A 19642-nucleotide genomic window follows, 5' to 3' on the forward strand; every position below is an offset into this window, starting at 1 on the left:
TGTCCAGACCAATGTTATACTGCACCCTATAGAGGCAACCTGGTTTCTCTCTGTACCATCCTCCCACGCCCCACCTCATCCACACGTAGTTCCCTAAGGCTGCCCATTCCCCAACTCTGAATGGAAGTCAGGTTCTTTAAGACAGTATCCTTGCCAAATTCCCCCACTCCCACCCAACTACCCCCAACTAGTCTGAGCCTTAGTGGCAGGGCTCTGACATTTCCAAGGAGGGAGACAATGGAGTCAAGTGAATTGCCAATCAGAGGGAGCCCATCTTAGGCTAGTTAGTTGCCCAGGGGATGCATGTCAATATCTACGATTGTTATGGGCTGGTACAAAAGGCTATGGCTCTAAGACTAAGGAGACTTGGGTTTTAATTCTGCTTCTTACCCTTACCACTTTCTACAAGTTACTTAGCCTCCCTGGGCCTCCATTTCCTAGTTGGACTAGATGGACTAGGTCCCCTTGAGTTCTTGATCTGTGATCCTATATCTGTCAGATCACTCAAAGGATGGGATAAAGAGGAGCTAAGCAGCACAGTCAAGGTTGGCCCTGGAGTCAGGAGGACCTGAGTTCAAATCCAGCTTCAGACACTTACTAGCTATGTGACCCTGGACAAGTCACTTAACTCTGCCTCAGTTTCCTCATCAATAAAATGAACTAGAGAAGGAAATGACAAACCACTCCTGGATCTTTGCCAAGAAAATCCCAAATGGGATCATGAAGAGTTTGAAATGACTCAACAAGAAGGATGAGATGGACACATCAGAGAGGCAAGTTCTGGTATAACAGCTTCATCATCATCTCTTCCCCAAACTGATACTTACTGTGTGTGACCAACAGAACATGACATGGTGTGTACACATGACTTGTACCAATGATCATGCCCACATAGCACCATGCAAGAGGGGAGCCCAGGGCTGTCTTCAGGTCACAAAGAATCACAATAGATGGGCTTCAGTGGAGAAGGAATATACAATGAATGTAATTTACCTTTTTCTTGAAAACTTAAGGTCATCACACCCAATAGCCATTGTGTCATGTCATGCAGCGATGCCTTCAAGGGCGACTAAATTAAGTGAAGCTATACTGCTTCATACAAGTCATTTAATTTCTCTGGGCCTCAGTTTCGTCATCTATAAAATGAAAGGGCTCAACTAAATTTTTTCTCAAGTCCCAAAGAGCCCCAATATTTTATGTTGAGGTTTCTTCCCAGCAAACATTTTATACTCTAGACCTCAAATTCCATAGTGTTGGACTTAAAATCTGGAAATTTCCTGGCCTAGATATTTAACTGCTGTTTGGGGAATTTTACCCTGGTCAAGTCACTTAATGTCAGCCTCAGTTTCCTGATCTGTAAAAGAAGAAAAATAGCATCTACCTAACAGAGTTGTTTGAACCTCAAATGAGAGCATGTGTAAGATATTTTGCAAACTTTAAGTTATTATATAAATATTATTATTATTGTTATCACAATATCAACAGTTCCACCATGGGGGCCACAGTTCTCAAACTGCTCCCTCTCTTCCCCTCCTCCTCACTTCACATCACTCATATATCTTCCCCAACTATCTTTTGATTATCACTCATATCATTTGAAGATGGGGTAGCTTCCACTTGCAAAGTCCAACCTCCTCACATTGCAATCTTGATTCTATCTCCTCTCTTCTCCATCTGATGATCCCCACTATCATTTATTGTTGTGGTGGTTAGGTCATTTCAGTTGTGTCCAACTCTTTGTGACCCCATCTAAGGTTTCCTTGGCAAAGATATTGGAGTGATCTGTTATTTCCCTCTCTAGCTTATTTTATAGATGAGGAAACTGAGGCAAACAGGTGACTTGACCCAGGGTCACACAGCTACTATTCAAGGCCACATTTGAACTCAGGTTTTCTTGATTCCAGGCAAGGTGCTGTATCCCCTCTGCCGCCTAGTTGCCTTATATGCCTGGCACATAGTAAGTGCTTAATAAATTATTGGTGACTTACTGACTGTAGCTTCCTGTGCACCCAAATTCTATTAGATCAAAAAATAAGTAAGCATTTCTTAAGCTTACTATGCACCGAGCATTCATTCTTCCAATTCTTACCAAATATTCTCTGCATACCAAATAAGATCCCATTGCCCACTTGTCATACCCTCCAAATAATAGCTAATCTCTTCCTCAAATCTTTTGTACACCAGCACCATTCCTACTCCCTGTCACCCCTAAACATCCTAGTGAAAATGCCAATGTAATTCCTTACTCCCCATCAGTTGATCCTGTGACAGAGCAATGTGAGGCTAGGTGGGCCAAGGGACTGTGGTGAACTGAGACCCTGGATGTCCTTAAATCAGCCTCTAGACACCATGGCAGTGCCTGAGTTGAGCATCTGCCTGCTTTACTTCACTTTTTATGGGAATCCCTCAGTAATGATTTAAGAAACACATTGTCATCACCTCTGGAAAGAAGAGCTCTCTACCTTTCCCCTTTCTAAGACTCAGCTTCTGGTAAAGAAGGAAGCCTTCATTCAATCTCCTTATGTCCAATCTTGGAGCAGACTGCTCATTTTCATGCTGAATCCCCATTTTCACAGAATCATAGGATCTCAGAGTTGGAGGGGATCTGGAGGCCTTCTAGTCCAGCCCATACAGGGACAAGAGTCTCCTCTGCAATGTTACCAAGTGGCCATTAAGGGTTCATTTAAATGAGAGGGAACTCACCACCTTCCAAGAATGCCCATTCTATTTTGGGGAAGTTTTTATGACCTGGACTCTAAATTTGCTTATGGCCAAGCAGGAGAAAGCTAATTCTTTCTCCACATGACAGTCCTTCAAACACAGACCATGATCATGACTCTCAATCCCCAAGTCTTTTCTCCTCCGTCCTAAATGATCCTGGATGATCTTCTTCTGACTCTCTCTGGTTTGTGATTGTCCTTCCTAAAACACTAACCATGATGTTATAAATATGATCTGAACAAAGCAGAAGACAATGAGACTGTCCTCTCCCTCATTCTATATCATGTACCTCTGTCTAAAGCAGCTAGGTGGTACAATGGATAGAGCACCAGGCTTAGAAGCAGAAAGATTCATCTTTATGAGTTCAATTATGGCTTCAGACACTGGCTGGGTGACCCTGGGCAAGTCACTTAACTGTTTGCCTCAGTTTTCTCATCTGTAAAATGAGCTGGAGAAGGAAATGGCAAACCGCTCCAGTATATTTGCCAAGATAATCCCAAATAGAATCGCAGAGTTGGACATGACTGAAACCACTCAACAGCAGAAGTTCTTCTTTCTTGAGTCCATCTATGAAGATTTAAAATGAAAAGCATGGACTTTCTAGAAAACTATGCCAAGGAATGATACACTTCCAGGGGCCCTTCAGTAGCGATGGCCTATAGCTTTCTTATTCTCGACATATTTTATAAAAACACGTTAGACTGTTAAGTGGCAGAGCACCAGTCCTGAAGTCAGGAGGATTTGAGTTCAAATCCCACCTCAGACACTTATAAATTGCGTGACCCTGGGCAAGTCACTTAACCTGATTGCCTCAAAAAAAAAAAAACTTACTCTGGAACTGTTTTGTGAAACACTTCAGCTAAGTGGCACAGAGTACAGAGACTGGGTCTGAAGTCAGGAACACTTGAATTTAAATCTAGCCTCAGACATTTACTAGTTGTATGACCCTGGGCAGGTCATTTAACCTCTGTCTGCTTCCATTTCTTAAACTGTAGAATGGGGACAATAATGGCATCTATTTCACAATGTTCTTGGGAAGATCAAATAAGATAATATTTGTAAAGAGCTTGGAAAATAGTAGGTGCTTAATAAATGCTTGTTCTGCCCCATACATCTCTGTCATGTCTGGGAGGAGACCCTAGATTTCTCAGACAAGCACCAGTTCTGGCAAGAACTCCCAAGGCTGTAAAACCTTTGACCATAGGCCTTCCTTAACCTTCTGTTTATTGTCTAGGGACCATCCAAAGCATGGAACAGCTCCAAAACTGAAAACCAGCCACCAGGGGCATGACTTTTGGCCACAGCAATTCACGGAAACTGTCTGTTAGGGCCCTTGGGATCAGGAGATCTGGATTTGGATCTCAGCTCTGATACTTGGTGGCCACATGACCCTAAGCAAACTTTAAAAAAGCAAACTGGTATAAATGCCAGGTCTTTACCAGTGCCCATCACATAGTACATGCTTAATAAATGACAGTTGACTGACAATACCAAAAAGTTTTATTATGCCCCTTTTACAGACAAGGAAACTGAGACTCAACATTACCTGCCATAGGTCTAGCTCCTAGTAAGTAACAGAGCAGGGAATGGAATCAAGACCTTGGTACAAATCAATGATTCTTGCTACCTCATCACTAGGAAACTAAAATAGGGGAGGGGGGAGAGAAAAGTGAAGAGAGGAGGGTCCATACCAGTCTCTTAACCTTTTAAACAAAGTCCTCAACTATCCGGGGTTAGGAAGATGGGCAGTGACCCAGGGTTGGAATCCAATGGACTGATTCCAAATTAGGAAGTGGTAAGTGAAGGCTGAGGGATAGCATTTATCTCTCATACTTGAATCGAAATATCCTCTAATGATAATGACAGGTCACATTGCTATTGCATTTTAAGATGCAAAGTGCCTTCCTCATAATAATTCTTGGAAAAAAGCTCTAGAGAAAAGAATTCAGAGGATCTGAGTTCAAATCTCACTTTTTCCACTTCCTACTTGAATGGTGGTGAACTAGTACCTTCCTAACTAACAACTGGGAGGATAAAGAAGATACTTCATGGAGCTAATCTTCCATCTCTAGATCTCAGTTTTCTCATCTGCAAAACAACAGGGTGTAAGACTTCAGGATTCCTTCCTGCTCTCAATCTATGGTCAGTAGTCAGCCAATCTGTTATATACCTTCCACCACCACACTTCCACTCAGGCAGCCCCAGACAGTTCCTCACAGTCACCTCCCTGCACTGAGACTCTTGCGCACCTCCCTTCCCAGGCGGTCCCAATTTCTTCCCATCCCTCTCCTCTCACCCCACCCCCCCACTATTGAAGGAAGGCAACTGTCACATGAGCAGCCAGCTAAAATATTTTCACACTGAAGTGAATCATTCTGAAGCCTGGGAGAGTGTGAATAACGTAATTAACACCTCATTGGGCTCTGGAGTTCAGTTCTGACTTCCTGAGAAGTCCTTTCTTATGACAAGAGGCTCCCAGTCCCTGTATGGTGTGTGCTAGGGAACAAAGACTGGTAGAAATGGACCAACCCAAAAGGGCTGGCTGTGTGGTGCTGCTACATCTCATGATGTAGCCTAACCTGAATCCATGTTAGCAAACCTGAGAGACTTCCTTCTCTGTCACAGCTGGGCCCTGGCCCAGACTCTGGAGCCTGGTGGGGTGACAAGGTGAGCAGGCATGGAGAACAAGGTGCCAAGTCTGGGTCTGTTCATCAGCTCTTCCATCTGCTCTAATTAATAATAACAATAATAATACTTTTAAAATTTCAAAGTCAGCAATTCTGGTAGTAAGGATCCTGTTCCCACCAATAACAACAATCTCAGTTAATAAATGGTATTTGAAATTTGCTATGATCAAAAATGCTATCACCCTGTAGTCAGTCAAACTGGCAGTGAACCTCTCTGAATCTGACCAGGCTGGTCATGGAATAACAAATTTAGAACTGGAAGAGACCTTCAAAGCCAACAAGTCCAAATCCCTGTTTTATAAATGGGGAAACTGAGGCTCAAGAAGTTTAAATGACTTGCCTGAGGTCACACAGCAAAGGCAAGATTTGAACTCAAAACCGCAGACGACAGAGGGACAGTGAAACCCTAGTCATTCAAAGCCTTTCTCCATCGCCAAAGTTGGCCAAAGCTTGTGGTATGCTGGCGGACCTTCAAGCAGCCAGGGTTGCCTCCATGTCATGCTGAAATAATGGAGAAAGATCTTAGAAGCTGCCCAATAAATATATGACTGCCATCTTCATAGAACTTTAAATCTTATAAAGCACTTTTTCATAACTTCTATTAGGTTTAATAGGATACACTGTCACCTCCTTTTATAAATGAGGCTCAGGAAAGTTATGTCAGTTGCCCCAAGTCACAAGGATGCAAAGTGGCAAGGATCAGTAATAACAAGAATAGTTCATATTTTCTTAGCACTCTCAAGAGTTATAAAATGAAATGTATTATATATATATATCAATAGTTATTATTTTGTGTTTATTTTGTTGTTCAATTGTTTCAGTCAAGTCTGACCCCATTTTGCAGTAGTTTGCCTTTTCCTTCTCCAGCTCATTTTATTGATTTGGAAACTGAGGCAAACAGGGTTAAGTGACTTGCCCAGGGTTACATGGCTAGTAAGTATCTGAGGCCAAATTTGAATTCATGAAGATGAGTCTTCCCGATTCCAAGCTCTGTGCTCAATCTATTGTGCCACCTAAATACATTTGTAATTACAGATAATACATAATTATCACATATCATTATATTATGAATTATATATGAATGTGTTTATAACAACATGTAATATATTAACATGCAACAATGTATGTTAATGGTATAATATTAATATGTTATCATTACATAGTGTGTAATTAATAATATAATTATATTATATATTATATATCATATATATTGGTTGTTCCATCATTTCCAACTCTTCATGACCCTGTTTGGGTGTCACACACTAACAAGTGTATGAAACCACATTTGAGCTCAAGAAGACGAGTCCTCATGACTTCCGGTCCAGCGTTCTAACCACTGAGCCACCTAGCTGCCTCTGCTCTTTCTATGGGCAGCCTGACTTGGTTTGAACTCCAAGGAACATGATGCCCCTCTTCCAGCTACCTCCTGGTGGTGCCCCCTCTCTTCTTATGTGTTGTCTCCTCCCCTATAAACTAAGTCAGGGACTTCAGGGACTGTCTTTTTTTTTTTTTTTTGTATCCCAAGCACTTAGCACAGAGCCTGGCTCATAGTAGGTGTTAATAAACTTTTATTTTATTGTATTGTAAAGAAGTGACATAGTCAAATCTAGGCTTTAAGAAAATCATTTTAGCAACTGCATGGAGGTTAGATTAGAAAGGGGAAGACCGGAGGCAAGGAAACCAAATAGGAGGCTATTGCAATAATCCAGAAGAGAGCTGTATTGTATTGTGTTGTGTTGTGTTGTGTTGTGTTGTTTGTCTTTGTGACATTGTGTTGTCTTGCATTGTATTGTAATCTTAAAAATCATTTCAAAGGGGAGAGGGGTTAACAGTGACTTTAAATACCTGACTGAGGAGCTTGTATTTTACCCTGGGCTCCCCAAGGGAGTCACTGAAGTTTTCTTTTTTATTTTGGAGGGATGACATGCATTTTAAGAATATTGATTTACAGGATGGAGTAGAGAAGAGGAAAATTTAGAGAGGAGGAGACAAAGTACAAGGATATTCCAATAGTTCAGAAGAAAGGAGATAAAGGCCTCACCTAGAGATTGCTGAGTGGAGAGAAAGGGCCAGATGCAAGTGTTCGATTTGAAGCAATTGCCCAGAACATGCCAGGATCTGCTAAGAAAGCCAGGTGGAGCCAGCATGGAGTGCAGTAGCTTCTAGGGGACAGCCTGGGAATCAGAAGAACCTGCTCAACCTATTTCTGGGAAACAAGGTGCTAAGAAAAGACTCTTTGCAAGCCCCACCTCCTATTAATCAACAATCAAGTTGAGAGAGTGATCCCATGGGAAAAGAGGAAAAGAGGGCAGGAAGGGGTTGGTAACCTAATTTCAGATAAAGCCACTGGAAGCAAGGATGGGGGGAAATATAATAATAATTACTATTATTATTAAAATAATGATAATAGTTAACATTTACATAATACCTACTATGCACCAAACACTGCACTAAGCTCTTTACAAATACTTCATTTGGTGCTCATGACAAAATGGAGGTAGACAAAGCTGTAGTAATATACCCAGGGTCACACAGCTAGGAAGTGTCTCTGGGTAGATTTGAAATCTGGTTTTCCTGATTCCAGCCCCAGTGCCACTATCACTGTGCCACTTAGCTGCTACATCTCAGCCCAGATGAGGGAGGTGGGAAGGGAAAAGGAGGCAGGAGATTTGCCTTCCTCTCTTATAAATGGTGTGGCCCTGTGAAAGGTGGATGAGCAGTCCTGAAAAGAGCTCAGCAAAAAAATTAAACCATTAGATTGACTATATGACAAAGAAGGAAAATGATGAATGCTGGAGAGGATGGAGGAAAACTGGGACATTAATGAACTGTGGGTGGAATTGTGAACTGATTCAACCATTCTGGAGAGCAGTTTCGAACTATGCCCAAAGGGCAATCAAAATGTGATTGATCCAGCAATTCCACTGCTAGGTCTGTATCCCAAAGAGATCAAAAAGGTGGAGGGGGAGAACGACCTGTTTGTACAAAAATATTTATAACAACTCTTTCTTGTGGCAGAATTGGAATCAAGAATCATAAATCAAAGAAATTCCCATCAATTGAGAAATGGCTAAACAGGCTGTGGTATATGATTGTTTAACAAATGCTAAAATTGTTTTAGCATGTAATTGGGGGGGGGGGGGCTCAGCAAGCCCTTATGCCAGAGGTGCTAGTCGTCCCAGAACACCCCATGAGTACCTGGCACTTAACTCTTACCTGTGACTCCAAGAAACTGTAGCATGCCCAGCAGCCACACCCTGAAAAAAACTGTCTCAGCAGATGGGCTAAATCAGATTGAGGGTAACTGACAGGTCACAAACCCTTGGGTGACTAGGGATTGTCTACCCCAAGCATGTGAAGACTTCCCTTGGTGCAATGGGCAGATGAGAAGAGTTTGGGTTTGCCTGGGTTACTTACTGCCTCTACTCTGCTATCTTCGTTCCTCCCATGGGCCTTTTTTATATTGTTGTCTTTGGTTGGTGGCTGTGGGAGTAGAAAGGGAAGTAGGGAAAGTAAGCATAGTAAGTGTAGTATGTAGGAAAAGGGAAGTATAAAATAGCTATCGATTGGATTTGTGCGGGTGAAAGTAAGCAAGGAGTCCAAGATGATGCCCCAAGGAGTCCAAGATGATGCCCCAAGGAAAGGAGCCTGGATGGGAGAGTGGTGGTTGGGCTGGTCAAATTAGGAGAGACACCTGGAAGTGCTTATTATTATAATATTTTATTAGCCTTGCAAGAGGAGTTACAGGGTCTGGAATGACTGGGCAGTCCAATCCAGCAGCACACAATCACACATACACACACAACAGTGCTCATGGAAGGAGGAAAGAAGGAGTAGTCCATATGGGGAGAACAGGAGAATGCTCAGTCCCAACACATCATGGGGAGCCTTCTTCCCAAGCACCTTCAGTCCTGGGCTGTCTCTAGGTAAAGAGTGACCCTGTGCTGTTGGGGCTGGGCATGTTGTTCTCTTACAGGGGGTTATCAGGAGAGGGGCAGTCCCAGAGCTCTTGCTGGTGGGTTTTTCAAATGATGCCAGTGTTCCCACCAGGCCCCCCTTATCACTAGGGTTGAGGGCCCAACAGGAGTGGCCTTGAGGCCACATCCTAACCAGACGTTTAATCTAAGGCTTGCTCACTGCAAGTGGTATCGTGAACAGTAATCAGAAAGTTGGGCCATGGGGAGAATTTGAGGAAAAAGATAACGAGTTCCATTTTAGATGTGCCAATAAGATATCCAGTTTGAGACATACAATGTGGAAGTGATGATGTGAGACTAGAACTCAGGAAACAGGGTTAGAATTATTATTCCCATTCTAGAGAGAAGGAAATTGAAGGGACTTGTCCCCAGACACACAAGCATCTGTTGGCACTTGTGCAGGAAGCATGTAGTAGGTTTCTAGTTTGGAGAGTGAGCCAGACTTGGCATCACTTCCAACCTATAATGCCATCCTTAACACTGTGGACCAAGAGCCAAGCTAGACAAATACAGATAAGTTTTAGAGACACACTGAAAGAGAGTTGGGAGCCACAAGAATTACCAACCAGTGTCTATCGGCAGCAGTGGCAGGAGATTCCTGATTAGACTGGCAGATGGTGGCACTGAGAACCTTGATCTGCTCTGGGGATTCTGGTCCTCCACTGAATCTCAAGTGGAACCCCAGGAGTCAAAGATTTCACCAGCTGGTTGTGAGTTTGGAAGGCCTGGGAGCCAAACTTGTGGTCTGGGAAATGGAGCTCACCAGGATGGTTTCTCTCTGATCTTAGCTTTGCTAAAGGTCTAGATTCAAATCCTTCTTGTGTTCTTAACTCTTAATCTGTCCTGCAGTTTTGTCTTTGTTAGCCTAATGCTTGCAATCAATTAATGAACATCTATTTAGTACCTACCATGTGTCAGGCACTGTGCTAAGAGTTGAGGGCCATCATAAGGACATGAACCAGCTTCTGATGTCTCCATACGATCAACGTCCTTAAGTGGAGGCACCAATTATAGAGATTATTAAAGAGGATTCTCAAAACTGAATCCAGATACACAGATTATCAAAAGAGTCATAGAATGCCAGAGATGGCAAGAGCCCCAAATGTCACCTAGTCCAATCATACTAAACAGGAGTCCTGTCTACTAAATCTCTGGCAAGAAGTTATACAATATCTGGTTGAAGACATTGGGAGGGAACCCACAATGTCCTGAGGCTGCCCATTTGGCTTGTAGATAACAAGCCACCTCTTGGGTAGTTTGCTTTTATATCATGTGTTTTCATTTTCATTCCAGCATTTCCTCACTATTCATTGTTAGGCCACTGAGCTGGGTGATAGCAAAACAAAGACAAAACTGAGATAGCCCTGGCCAGTCTACAGTACAAAGACAAGGGAATACAATAAGGAGGAGACTGCATATATATGCAAGGGGCCAGGCTCCACGCTTGATCTAGGTCTTGAAATATGTCTCTCTCCATTGTTTCTGGTTCTGTCCTCTCCAGTTAAAACATAAGAAGTCTAGTGCTTCTAAGAGGCAACTAGGTGGGCCTGAAGTTCAAATATGAATTCAGATGCCTACTAGCTGTGTGATCTTAGGCAAGTCACTTAACTTCTGCCTACCTCAGTTTCTTCAATTGTAAAATGAGGAAAATAAAACTTCCTGCCTCAGCTTCCTCAACTGTAAAATAGGGATAGTCATACTACTGACCTCCCAGGGTTGTTGTGAGGCTCAAATGAGATAATATTTATAAAGCACTTTGCACTCAGTGCCTGACAGGTAGGAAGTGCTAAGTAAATGCTAGCTATGATCATTTTTATTGCCGTAAGTCCACATTTTAGCTGGTTACACATTGTTATCCCAGATTACTCCCACTTAGGAAAGAGACAGCAATATCGTAATGCAAAGAACATTGGACAGAGAGGATCCTAATGGAGATAGGCACAACAAATTGAAGGCACCAACAACTGGTGCATTTAAATGAATTATTTTCAGTAGAAATGTTATTAAACAAGCATAGTTACTTGTATCAATCTTTAACGTTTAGTTTCTAATGGGGGGTAGGGAGAGGGTCAGTCAGGACCTAATTCTATTGAAGTGGGAAATTCCCAGGGAGAAACTATCCTCCAGCAATCCAGATCAATGACTCCTTTGCAACTTAAGTTTTAAAGAGTTGCATAGGGCACCAAAAAGTTACAGGATTTGCCCAGGGTTACAAAATCCAGGACTAGAGCTCTGGTCCGGTTTCAAAGTCAGCCTCAGACACTAGCTGTGTGACCCTGGGCAAGTCGCTTAATCTTGTTTGCCTCAGTTTCCTCATTCAGAAAATGAGCTGGAGAAGGAAATGGCTAGTATCTTTGCCAAGAAAACCCAGCTGAGATCACAAAGAATCAGACATGACCGAACAGTGCACTTAGTTGTTTACAGGCTGTTTTCTCCATTTGACTGAGAGTTCTTTGAAAGCGGGGGTTTGTTTTTGCCTTTCTTTGTATTCCAACACTTAACACCGTGCCTGGCACATAGTGTTTGTTGACTGACTGACTAATTGGCATCTCTTCCCCAGGCTGAACATTCCTAGTTTCTTCAGAACTTTCACTTGAGGGCTAGATTCCAGCAGCTGCCTGGCTTAAGGCCACAGCAGGGAAAGGCCAGGATGAGCTGCTGCCAGGGTCTGAGTCTCGGACTTGACAGACGCTTCTCACCCCAGCCTCTCTGATCTCCCAGAGACAGCAATGTGGCTGAGCCAGACTTCCAAACCAGTTTCTCTTTTGCTTCCTGCTGTCTTTCTGTACTTCCTCCTTTGACAGACTCCTCCCAATCTGAGCCCTCTCTGACAGCCAACCACCTGGGTCTCCCAGTGGGGGAACCCTGGCTGGCCAATCACAGGGCAATGGGAACCTTTGCCAATGACTTCCTCCTTCAGGCCCCAGAGTGCCCCAGACAGGAGGGGAGCTCTCTCTCCCTCTCTCTGCCAATGCCTGGCCTCTGGCTCCCAAAGCCATGAAAGAGACAGACCCAGGAGCCCCTGGGCAGGAGGCACTGGAGCTTTTCCAAGACTATATTACTTACTACCGGGCAGAAGTCCGGGATGGAAGGCTGTGGGCCTGCAGGCAACCAGCTGTCACCCAGAAAGCCAGGCAGCTCCTGGCCTCAGGGGCCAGGCAACCCCGAGGACTCTGCTTGTATGAGGAGACAGTCACTGGAGGCTCCTGCCGGGGGCTTCTGGGACGGGGAGAGGATGTATGTCCAAGACTGGTGCCAGCACTGGAATTCCTGGAGCTCATATGTGTCAACCTCTTTCTCCTCCCTTGGAGGAGGGAAATAAAGTCTCTGAAGGTAGGTCCTGATCCCAGCAGATAAGGGAATGACTATCAGGGCATGTAACTTAATTATCAGCCCTGGAGGAGAAGAGGGAGGGGGGGAGGGGAATCTACAGAGAGAAGAGGAAAGGATAGGAGGGAAGAATGAGAAGGGTAAAGGTGGAATCCTTCAGCTCCTGAGGAATCAGAATCATAGTATCATAAGGTTCAATACTAGAAGTCCAGCCCCGCACATTTCTGACTTCAGCAGGGAAATAGTTTTCAGGAAAATTCCAGAGATGAAGTAGAAGGGAATCAGGAGATCTGGGACCAAATCCTTGGTTCCACCACATATGGACTTGAGCAAGTCGCCTCTTGGTTCTGTGTCTGTTTTCTTATCTGTAAAATGAGGCTAATAAAACTTCCTCAGCCTGCCTCACAGGAGTGCCATGAGCATCCAGAAATTGTTTATAAAGCACTGTGTAAATACAGGGCAATGGGGACCCCTGACAATGACTTTCTCCTTTAGTGGGAATATGTAAACATGCAAAGTGCTATGTAACTCATTGTTAGTCCAGTGGTTATGTGATGGAAAGTCTTTCAACCACAATACTGACAGCAAATATTTATCAAGAACCTAATATTTTCAAGGTCCTGTTCTCAACATTATAGAGCAAAGTGTCAAATATGGGACCCCATGGCCTGTAATACTTTAGAAGACAACCCACAACCAGATTAAAATGTAACTGGAAAATATTTCACAAAATAAAAGGACAATAAAATAAAGATAACATTATCTCCTTGGGGATCCCCGTTTCCTTTTGAGTTTGCTACCACTGGTGTGGGGCACTGGGCTCAAAGTAACTGCTGTTTCTCAGGGAGAATCATAGATTTAGACCTGGAAGCAATGAAGTCCCTCCCTCTCTCTTCCCACCTACTCCCCTCACCCACTCCCGGATCATTTTACAGATGAGGAAACAGGCTGAGGGAGGGTAAGTGACTTGCCCCGCATGACACAGCTAATAAGAGTCTGAGAAAGGATTTGAACTCAGACCTTTTTGACTCCAAGCCTCCATGCCATCTAGTTGTTGACTTCCAGACTAGAGCCTCAACTGGCACAGAACCATAAGGGGTTTTTCAATGATTACCCAACATGATGGATCACACTTCTCCCCTCCCCCTCCACAATATTGAATTTGGAGGAACACACATCTTTCTTTCACATGCTCTTGGAGTACGACAGGGTACTACAAGACACGCAGGATTGCTGTGGGGATGAAGCAGCATCCTTCCCCACAACTTGCCACTCAGCAGCTCCTTCATGGTCTCCTCCCTGACTTACTACTCTCTTACCCTCCCCCACCACTACAACTGCAATTCAACCGTAACAGAAAGTCTCTGGGCTCTCTAGCCTGGGCACCTGCCCTGTCCCACGCAGGCGATCTGGGCTTAGTGGTGTGCATCAGCTGTAGGATGTCTGTGAAACTATAATAACCAAGAGTGGCCCCAGAGAAGAAGTGCGAAAATGTACATCCCTCCTTTCTCTGCAGGAGACTAACAATGTGGAACACTATCCATGTCGTGTCCGATTCGGTTGATGGGATGGTTAGTTTTGCTAACTTGTCGCTCCCCCCTCCCTTCTTTCTTTATCCTTTGTAACAAAATACAGTTCTCTGCATGGAGAGGAGAGGGGGAGAATGTATTTGGAAATGAAAGTGATACAAAAACAAAAAATCAATTAAAGTTTTTTTTTAAAGAACCTTGGATTGAAAGTGAGGACTAAATTGAAGTCCCTTGCTTTGAGATTTACTCCCTATACCACGCTGGGAAAGTAACATTCCTTCTCTGGATAGACCTCAGTTTCCCTATCTGTAAAACAGAGAAGTTTGACTTGATGATCTTTCCATTCCCTGTCAAATCCTACATTCTGTATTCTAATATTCTATGTTTGAAGGTCTTTTCTGGTTCTAACAATACTGTGAAGTACCTCTCAGCTATGATCTTCCATCCTGTGTTCTAACAAATACCCTTCTCTTGTGTCCCTTTCAGCTTTAGCATTTTATGATTTTTATTCTAACGTTTTCTTCTCCCTGTAATCTAACATTCTATGTTCTTAGATCCCATTCCACTCTAACTTTTCATTGTTTTAATGTCCCTTTCAACTCTATTAGGTTTCTTTGATTTCGAGGTCCCCAGTCCCATGATCCATCATCCATCCATCAAACCCTGGGCATCCCTAATTCTCAGACAGTGAGCAGAATCCTCCTCCCTTCATTGTTTGATTTTCCTCAAAGGTTTGCCTCACTCCTAATGACTTGTTTTGTTTCAGACATTTACAGGTAATTTTGTCTACTCAGTTCGGTCTGTGCTTCCAGAAAACATTGTGGAAATGATCCTGAAGAAAATAGGTTACGTTGCCTTAACAGCCACCGAATTTTCTCTTGTCAGAAAAATAAACGAGGAGGAAGCAATGCAGACAGCATTTGAAATCTTCCTCACCAGAGTTGAATGTGAAACGATCCTTGGAATGTCTCCTGAGTCAGGTCACAGGAAAGAGATGGGCACTCCTCTACAAAATGCTCAGCCACCCGGCCTTCCAGAATGCACAAAAGACATGGACACTAATCCCAACCAGGTGTCCCAGCTCCCAGGCAAGAGGGAGACAGACAATTTGCTTTCCAACCTAAGGGATGAACAGGACCCAGCAGAAAAAGGCAAATTTGAAAGCCTATGGAATGGGAGATCAGAGGATGGTTGTCATTTGAAATCAGATCTAAGTCTGCCTAGAGGAACATCTCCCACAGATGTCCTCACCCAGGACCAGGAAGTGGTCCAAGATGTTAGCAAGTGTTCAGACAGCGATGAGTTCTTGAATTGCTATAGGGACATCTTCATTGGCCAGATGCCCCTTTTCCCCAAGGCCCTCCCTCCAAGTAGCCAGAAGAAGCCCCGATCCCAAGGTGGCCGTGCCAACCAAGGCATCTTGGTCTCTGACAAGGCTGCTATGTCCAGAGTTGCCTCCATTCTGCCCCCTCTGGCATGCAGTGGCCCCCAGGCCCTAACAGTTTTTACAGATCCAACATCTGACAATAGTAAGGTCCCTGGCCCACAGGTAAGACCTAAGCCAGCAGAGGTAGGAGGCCTCAGCAGTACCACTAGGCCCACCCATCTAGGCACAGCTCCAGAGTCCCAGCCTACCAACATGGCCCTACCCCTCTGTGACAACACTCCCTGGGAAGATGATTGGTCCAGTGAGGATGACCTTGATGACCTTTCCTCCTCCTTTAGCAGGCTCCAAATTAAAGCTCACAGTACTGAAAGCCTTGAATATCCTGTTGAAGAGACCTTGAAGGTCAATAAGAGTCAGGCTACTGGAGACTCCAATGATTCTGAGGGAGGGCACAAGTGTCTTGATGTAACTAATAAAATGCATTCCACCACCCAGCCAGCGTCAGAATTAGTGCGTGGACCCTGGGAGAATGGCTGTTCTGACAGCAAGAGGCAGCAGCTTCAGGGAGCAATACCATCCTTCCGACATGTCCAGGAGCCTCCAAACACTACCTACATTCCTCCCAGAAGTCTAGAGGTGGTTCTTCCAGATAAGACCAGCAGCACGCACCAGCAGGATGACTGTCGATGACTGGCTTAAACCCACTGGATAACAAGGCTTTGTGTCTGTCGGGAGGGGCAAGCAACATTCCAGGAAACATGGGCTAGGCAAGGTATTTATACTCCCTGCTTGACTTTCTGAATAGGAGCGGTACCTTGGCACCAGCTATAGGCTAAGGAAGACTGAAGTAAGGAACACAGAAACAACACATCCTTCTCATTCCCCATTCAGTTTCTGTCACATGGCCATTCAATCTTATTCCTGCAAAGGCATGGAGGACTCCATCATCAGAGAAGACAGGAAAGCAGCAATCTTGAAGACTGCAAAGAATGTGGGACCTGGAGTCAAAAGACCTAGGTTCCAATCCCAGCCCTACCATCTTACCATAGCCTAAGGCAAATCACATCCCATATCTGGACCTCAGTTTCCTCAGCTACATGCAAAACAAGTATGTCAGACTAAGGTACATCCCAACGCCAACACTTTCATGTTTTAACATTCTATGTTCTGAGATCTCTTCTAGCTCTTTTTATGCTCTATCATTCTATGACCTAAAGTCCCTTCAAGTCGTGACATTCCATTTTCTAAAGTCCTTTCTGGTTTGGGTTGGAGGAGTTACAGAATTTATATAGATTAGAGATTTCTCAAAGATAATCCAGAGAAGTTTCACTACCACAAGCACAATGATGGTGGGTTACCACAGAAAGACCTAGGAGTACATTACCATGGAAAACTTGACTGTCATGCACCAGCCGTATGACCATGGGAAGATCACAGTATGTCCCTCAGCCTTAGTTTGCTCATCTGCTAAAAATCAATGGGGTTTTTTGCCCCTCCTCCCTCCCAGGATGGATGTGAAGTAATATGTAAATAGGACTAGATAAATACTGGGGAGCTGACATTATGGTGGACCCTTCTGTAGCTGCTGCTACCATACTCCTTTACTTTCTGCCCCTCCATTCTCCTACCTGTAGCAGGGATGATCAGGCACCAAGGGAACTAGGTATGAAGCCTGGCTTCTTAGCTAGCTATTACTATGGATAGCACTTTACCTCCTGTACCTCAGTTTCCTCAAATTTAAAATGAGGGAGTTGTAGTAGATGGTGATTATGGGCCCTAGTAGCTATGAATTCTGCTACATAGTCTGAGACCAGTCTTGGTTAACAGAAGAGCCCCAGGACTGGTGGGGTTTTGACTCAGCATCATCACTCTTAAGGCTGGTCCCCCTATGAGCAGTTTCCCAGTGGCTGGAAATTCTGTCTTTAAGCCCTCATCTCCCAGCACCTGAATCCTGAATCACGCTGTAAGTCTAGACCTTCAGACATCTTCTGATCAATCGCCACAGTATCATCTGGCTATCCCAGTGCTATCTATGTTCATTACCTCAACCCTTCCCCATCCCCTATCCCTGCCACTGTCCATACTGACATCTGAAATCCTAGATTGCTCCAAATTCAGGATTCATTTTTCTGCCTGCAATTGATAAGCAGGTTGGATTACAGTTTTGGGGTTCCTTCTGGTTCAAAACCCTCTCATTTCTGCCTTCTTGGTCTTAAATCTGCTTTCTAAACTCACTTTGCTATGTGGGCATCCCAAGATTAACGGTTACTGCTTCGTGAAATCTGCAGCCAACTCTCTCTCCAACCACTGCCTCACCCCACACATCAGCCCTGATGCCCAATTCTGGCCTTCCTCAGTCGAGCTCAGCCCATCCCTGAGATCTAGATTGGGCCATTAATATCCTTTTCTAACAAATAAGAGAGCAGGAACATTGGAGAGGGAGTTCAGAGAATTCTTTTTTGGTTTTCGCACTAGCTCATGCAGTTAGGAACCACAAAAGAGAGGTAAGAAGTGACAAATGCCAGATAAGCCAAACCACCATGTCCCTTCAGATCCCAGTGGATCCTGAGCCCAAGAGCCCTGGTACTAGCAATGTATCCAAGCTCCCCCAACATCACCAATCCCAATTCCAGCCCAATCCCCCGAAGCCACTATGCAGGGAATTAACCCTTATAGAGATGTGACCTAGCCACCCCTTACCCTTCTCACCAGCCAAAGCTACTTATCTGTAAAGGAAAATTCACGCCACCAAAGTCCTTGCCACTGTCAGATGATTCCACATCAAAAGTGGGAAAGATTTTATCATTAAAAATGACCCCACAGATGTATTTCTGTCTTCTTTGCTGCGTGCCTATATGGCCTTCCCATCTGACCTGTAGCTGAAATCTTCCTCATGTATTGTCTCCCTTTTAGAATGTGAACCGCTTGAGGGAAGGGCCTGGCTTGCTTTTTCTGTTTGCATCCCCAGCATTTGTCGCAGCACTTTTCACACAGTAAGCACAATACATACTTTCTTAGCCATTCCCTCACAAACTCATCCTGTGGCCTTAGACAAATCGCACCTCCCCTTGCTGTGTCTAAGTTTTCTCTTTTATAAAATGAGGGAATTAAATCAGAATCCAGTTCTGTTACTATGATTCTAGGAAGCTCTTAATTCAGAAAGAAATAACCTTAAACAAACAAAAAAACCTAGATAGACAGACCGGCCCCAACAATTTAAGTCAACAAATTTGTACTAGTGTTGGGTCTACAACAGGTCTTTAAGGGAGGAGAGAGCTGCTAGGATTTCACACAGCAAAGGGTTTCTCTACCCTCTCCATATAATAATAGCTAATATCTATATAGTGCCTACAATGTGCCAAGTACCATGCTAAGCACTTCACAATTATCTTATTTGATCCTCACAACCACCCTGAAAGTGCTATTATTATCCTCATTTTACAGATAGGGAAACCAAGGCAAAGAGGCCAAGTGACTTTCCCAGAGTTACACAGCTAGTAAGTATCTGAGACAGAATTTTAACCCAGGTCTTTCTGACTTTTGGTCCAGCTCTCTATCAACTGTGACACCTAGTGCCTTGTCCTTGGCGGGCCTGTCTGCAGAATGGGAAACGGAGATAAACACTGTAATAGCAATAACAATATTTATACAGTACTGTAAGGTTTGCTGAGTGCTTCATGAGTGTGATCTCACTGGATGTTCACAACAATTTTGGGGGACAGGTACTGTTATTATTCCTATTTTACAGATGAGAAAACTGGGGCAGAGGGTAAATGATTTGCCCAATCACATCTGAGACAGGATTTGAAATCAGGTCTTTCAGACTCCAGGTCTAGCACTTTAGCTCTTGAGAAGGGCCTTTAGTCCAGGTTAGGAAAGTTTCCCAATATTTTTTTTTCTTTTGGGGGTAGTCCCAGACCTGTGGTTTCACTAGTATAGGAAACTCCTGGCAAAGAACCTCTTCCTATCAATACTGATGAACATAGCACCTCTGTAACATATCACTTTGGA

At 43.9% G+C, this 19642-nt stretch overlaps 1 protein-coding gene across 1 annotated transcript; it reads left to right on the plus strand.

Annotated features, from left to right (window-relative positions):
- The first annotated feature begins 12298 nt into the window (after nt 1-12298).
- LOC140521190 (uncharacterized) lies at nt 12299-18459 on the plus strand. The gene is made up of 2 exons (XM_072635923.1): nt 12299-12718; nt 15011-18459. The coding sequence occupies exons 1-2, from the start codon at nt 12383-12385 to the stop codon at nt 16319-16321; spliced, it is 1647 nt and encodes a 548-aa protein (XP_072492024.1). The 5' UTR covers nt 12299-12382; the 3' UTR covers nt 16322-18459.
- Nucleotides 18460-19642: the final 1183 nt, after the last annotated feature.

The sequence above is a fragment of the Notamacropus eugenii genome, chromosome 1 (assembly GCF_028372415.1).
Source record: "Notamacropus eugenii isolate mMacEug1 chromosome 1, mMacEug1.pri_v2, whole genome shotgun sequence".
Classification (NCBI taxonomy): domain Eukaryota; kingdom Metazoa; phylum Chordata; class Mammalia; order Diprotodontia; family Macropodidae; genus Notamacropus; species Notamacropus eugenii.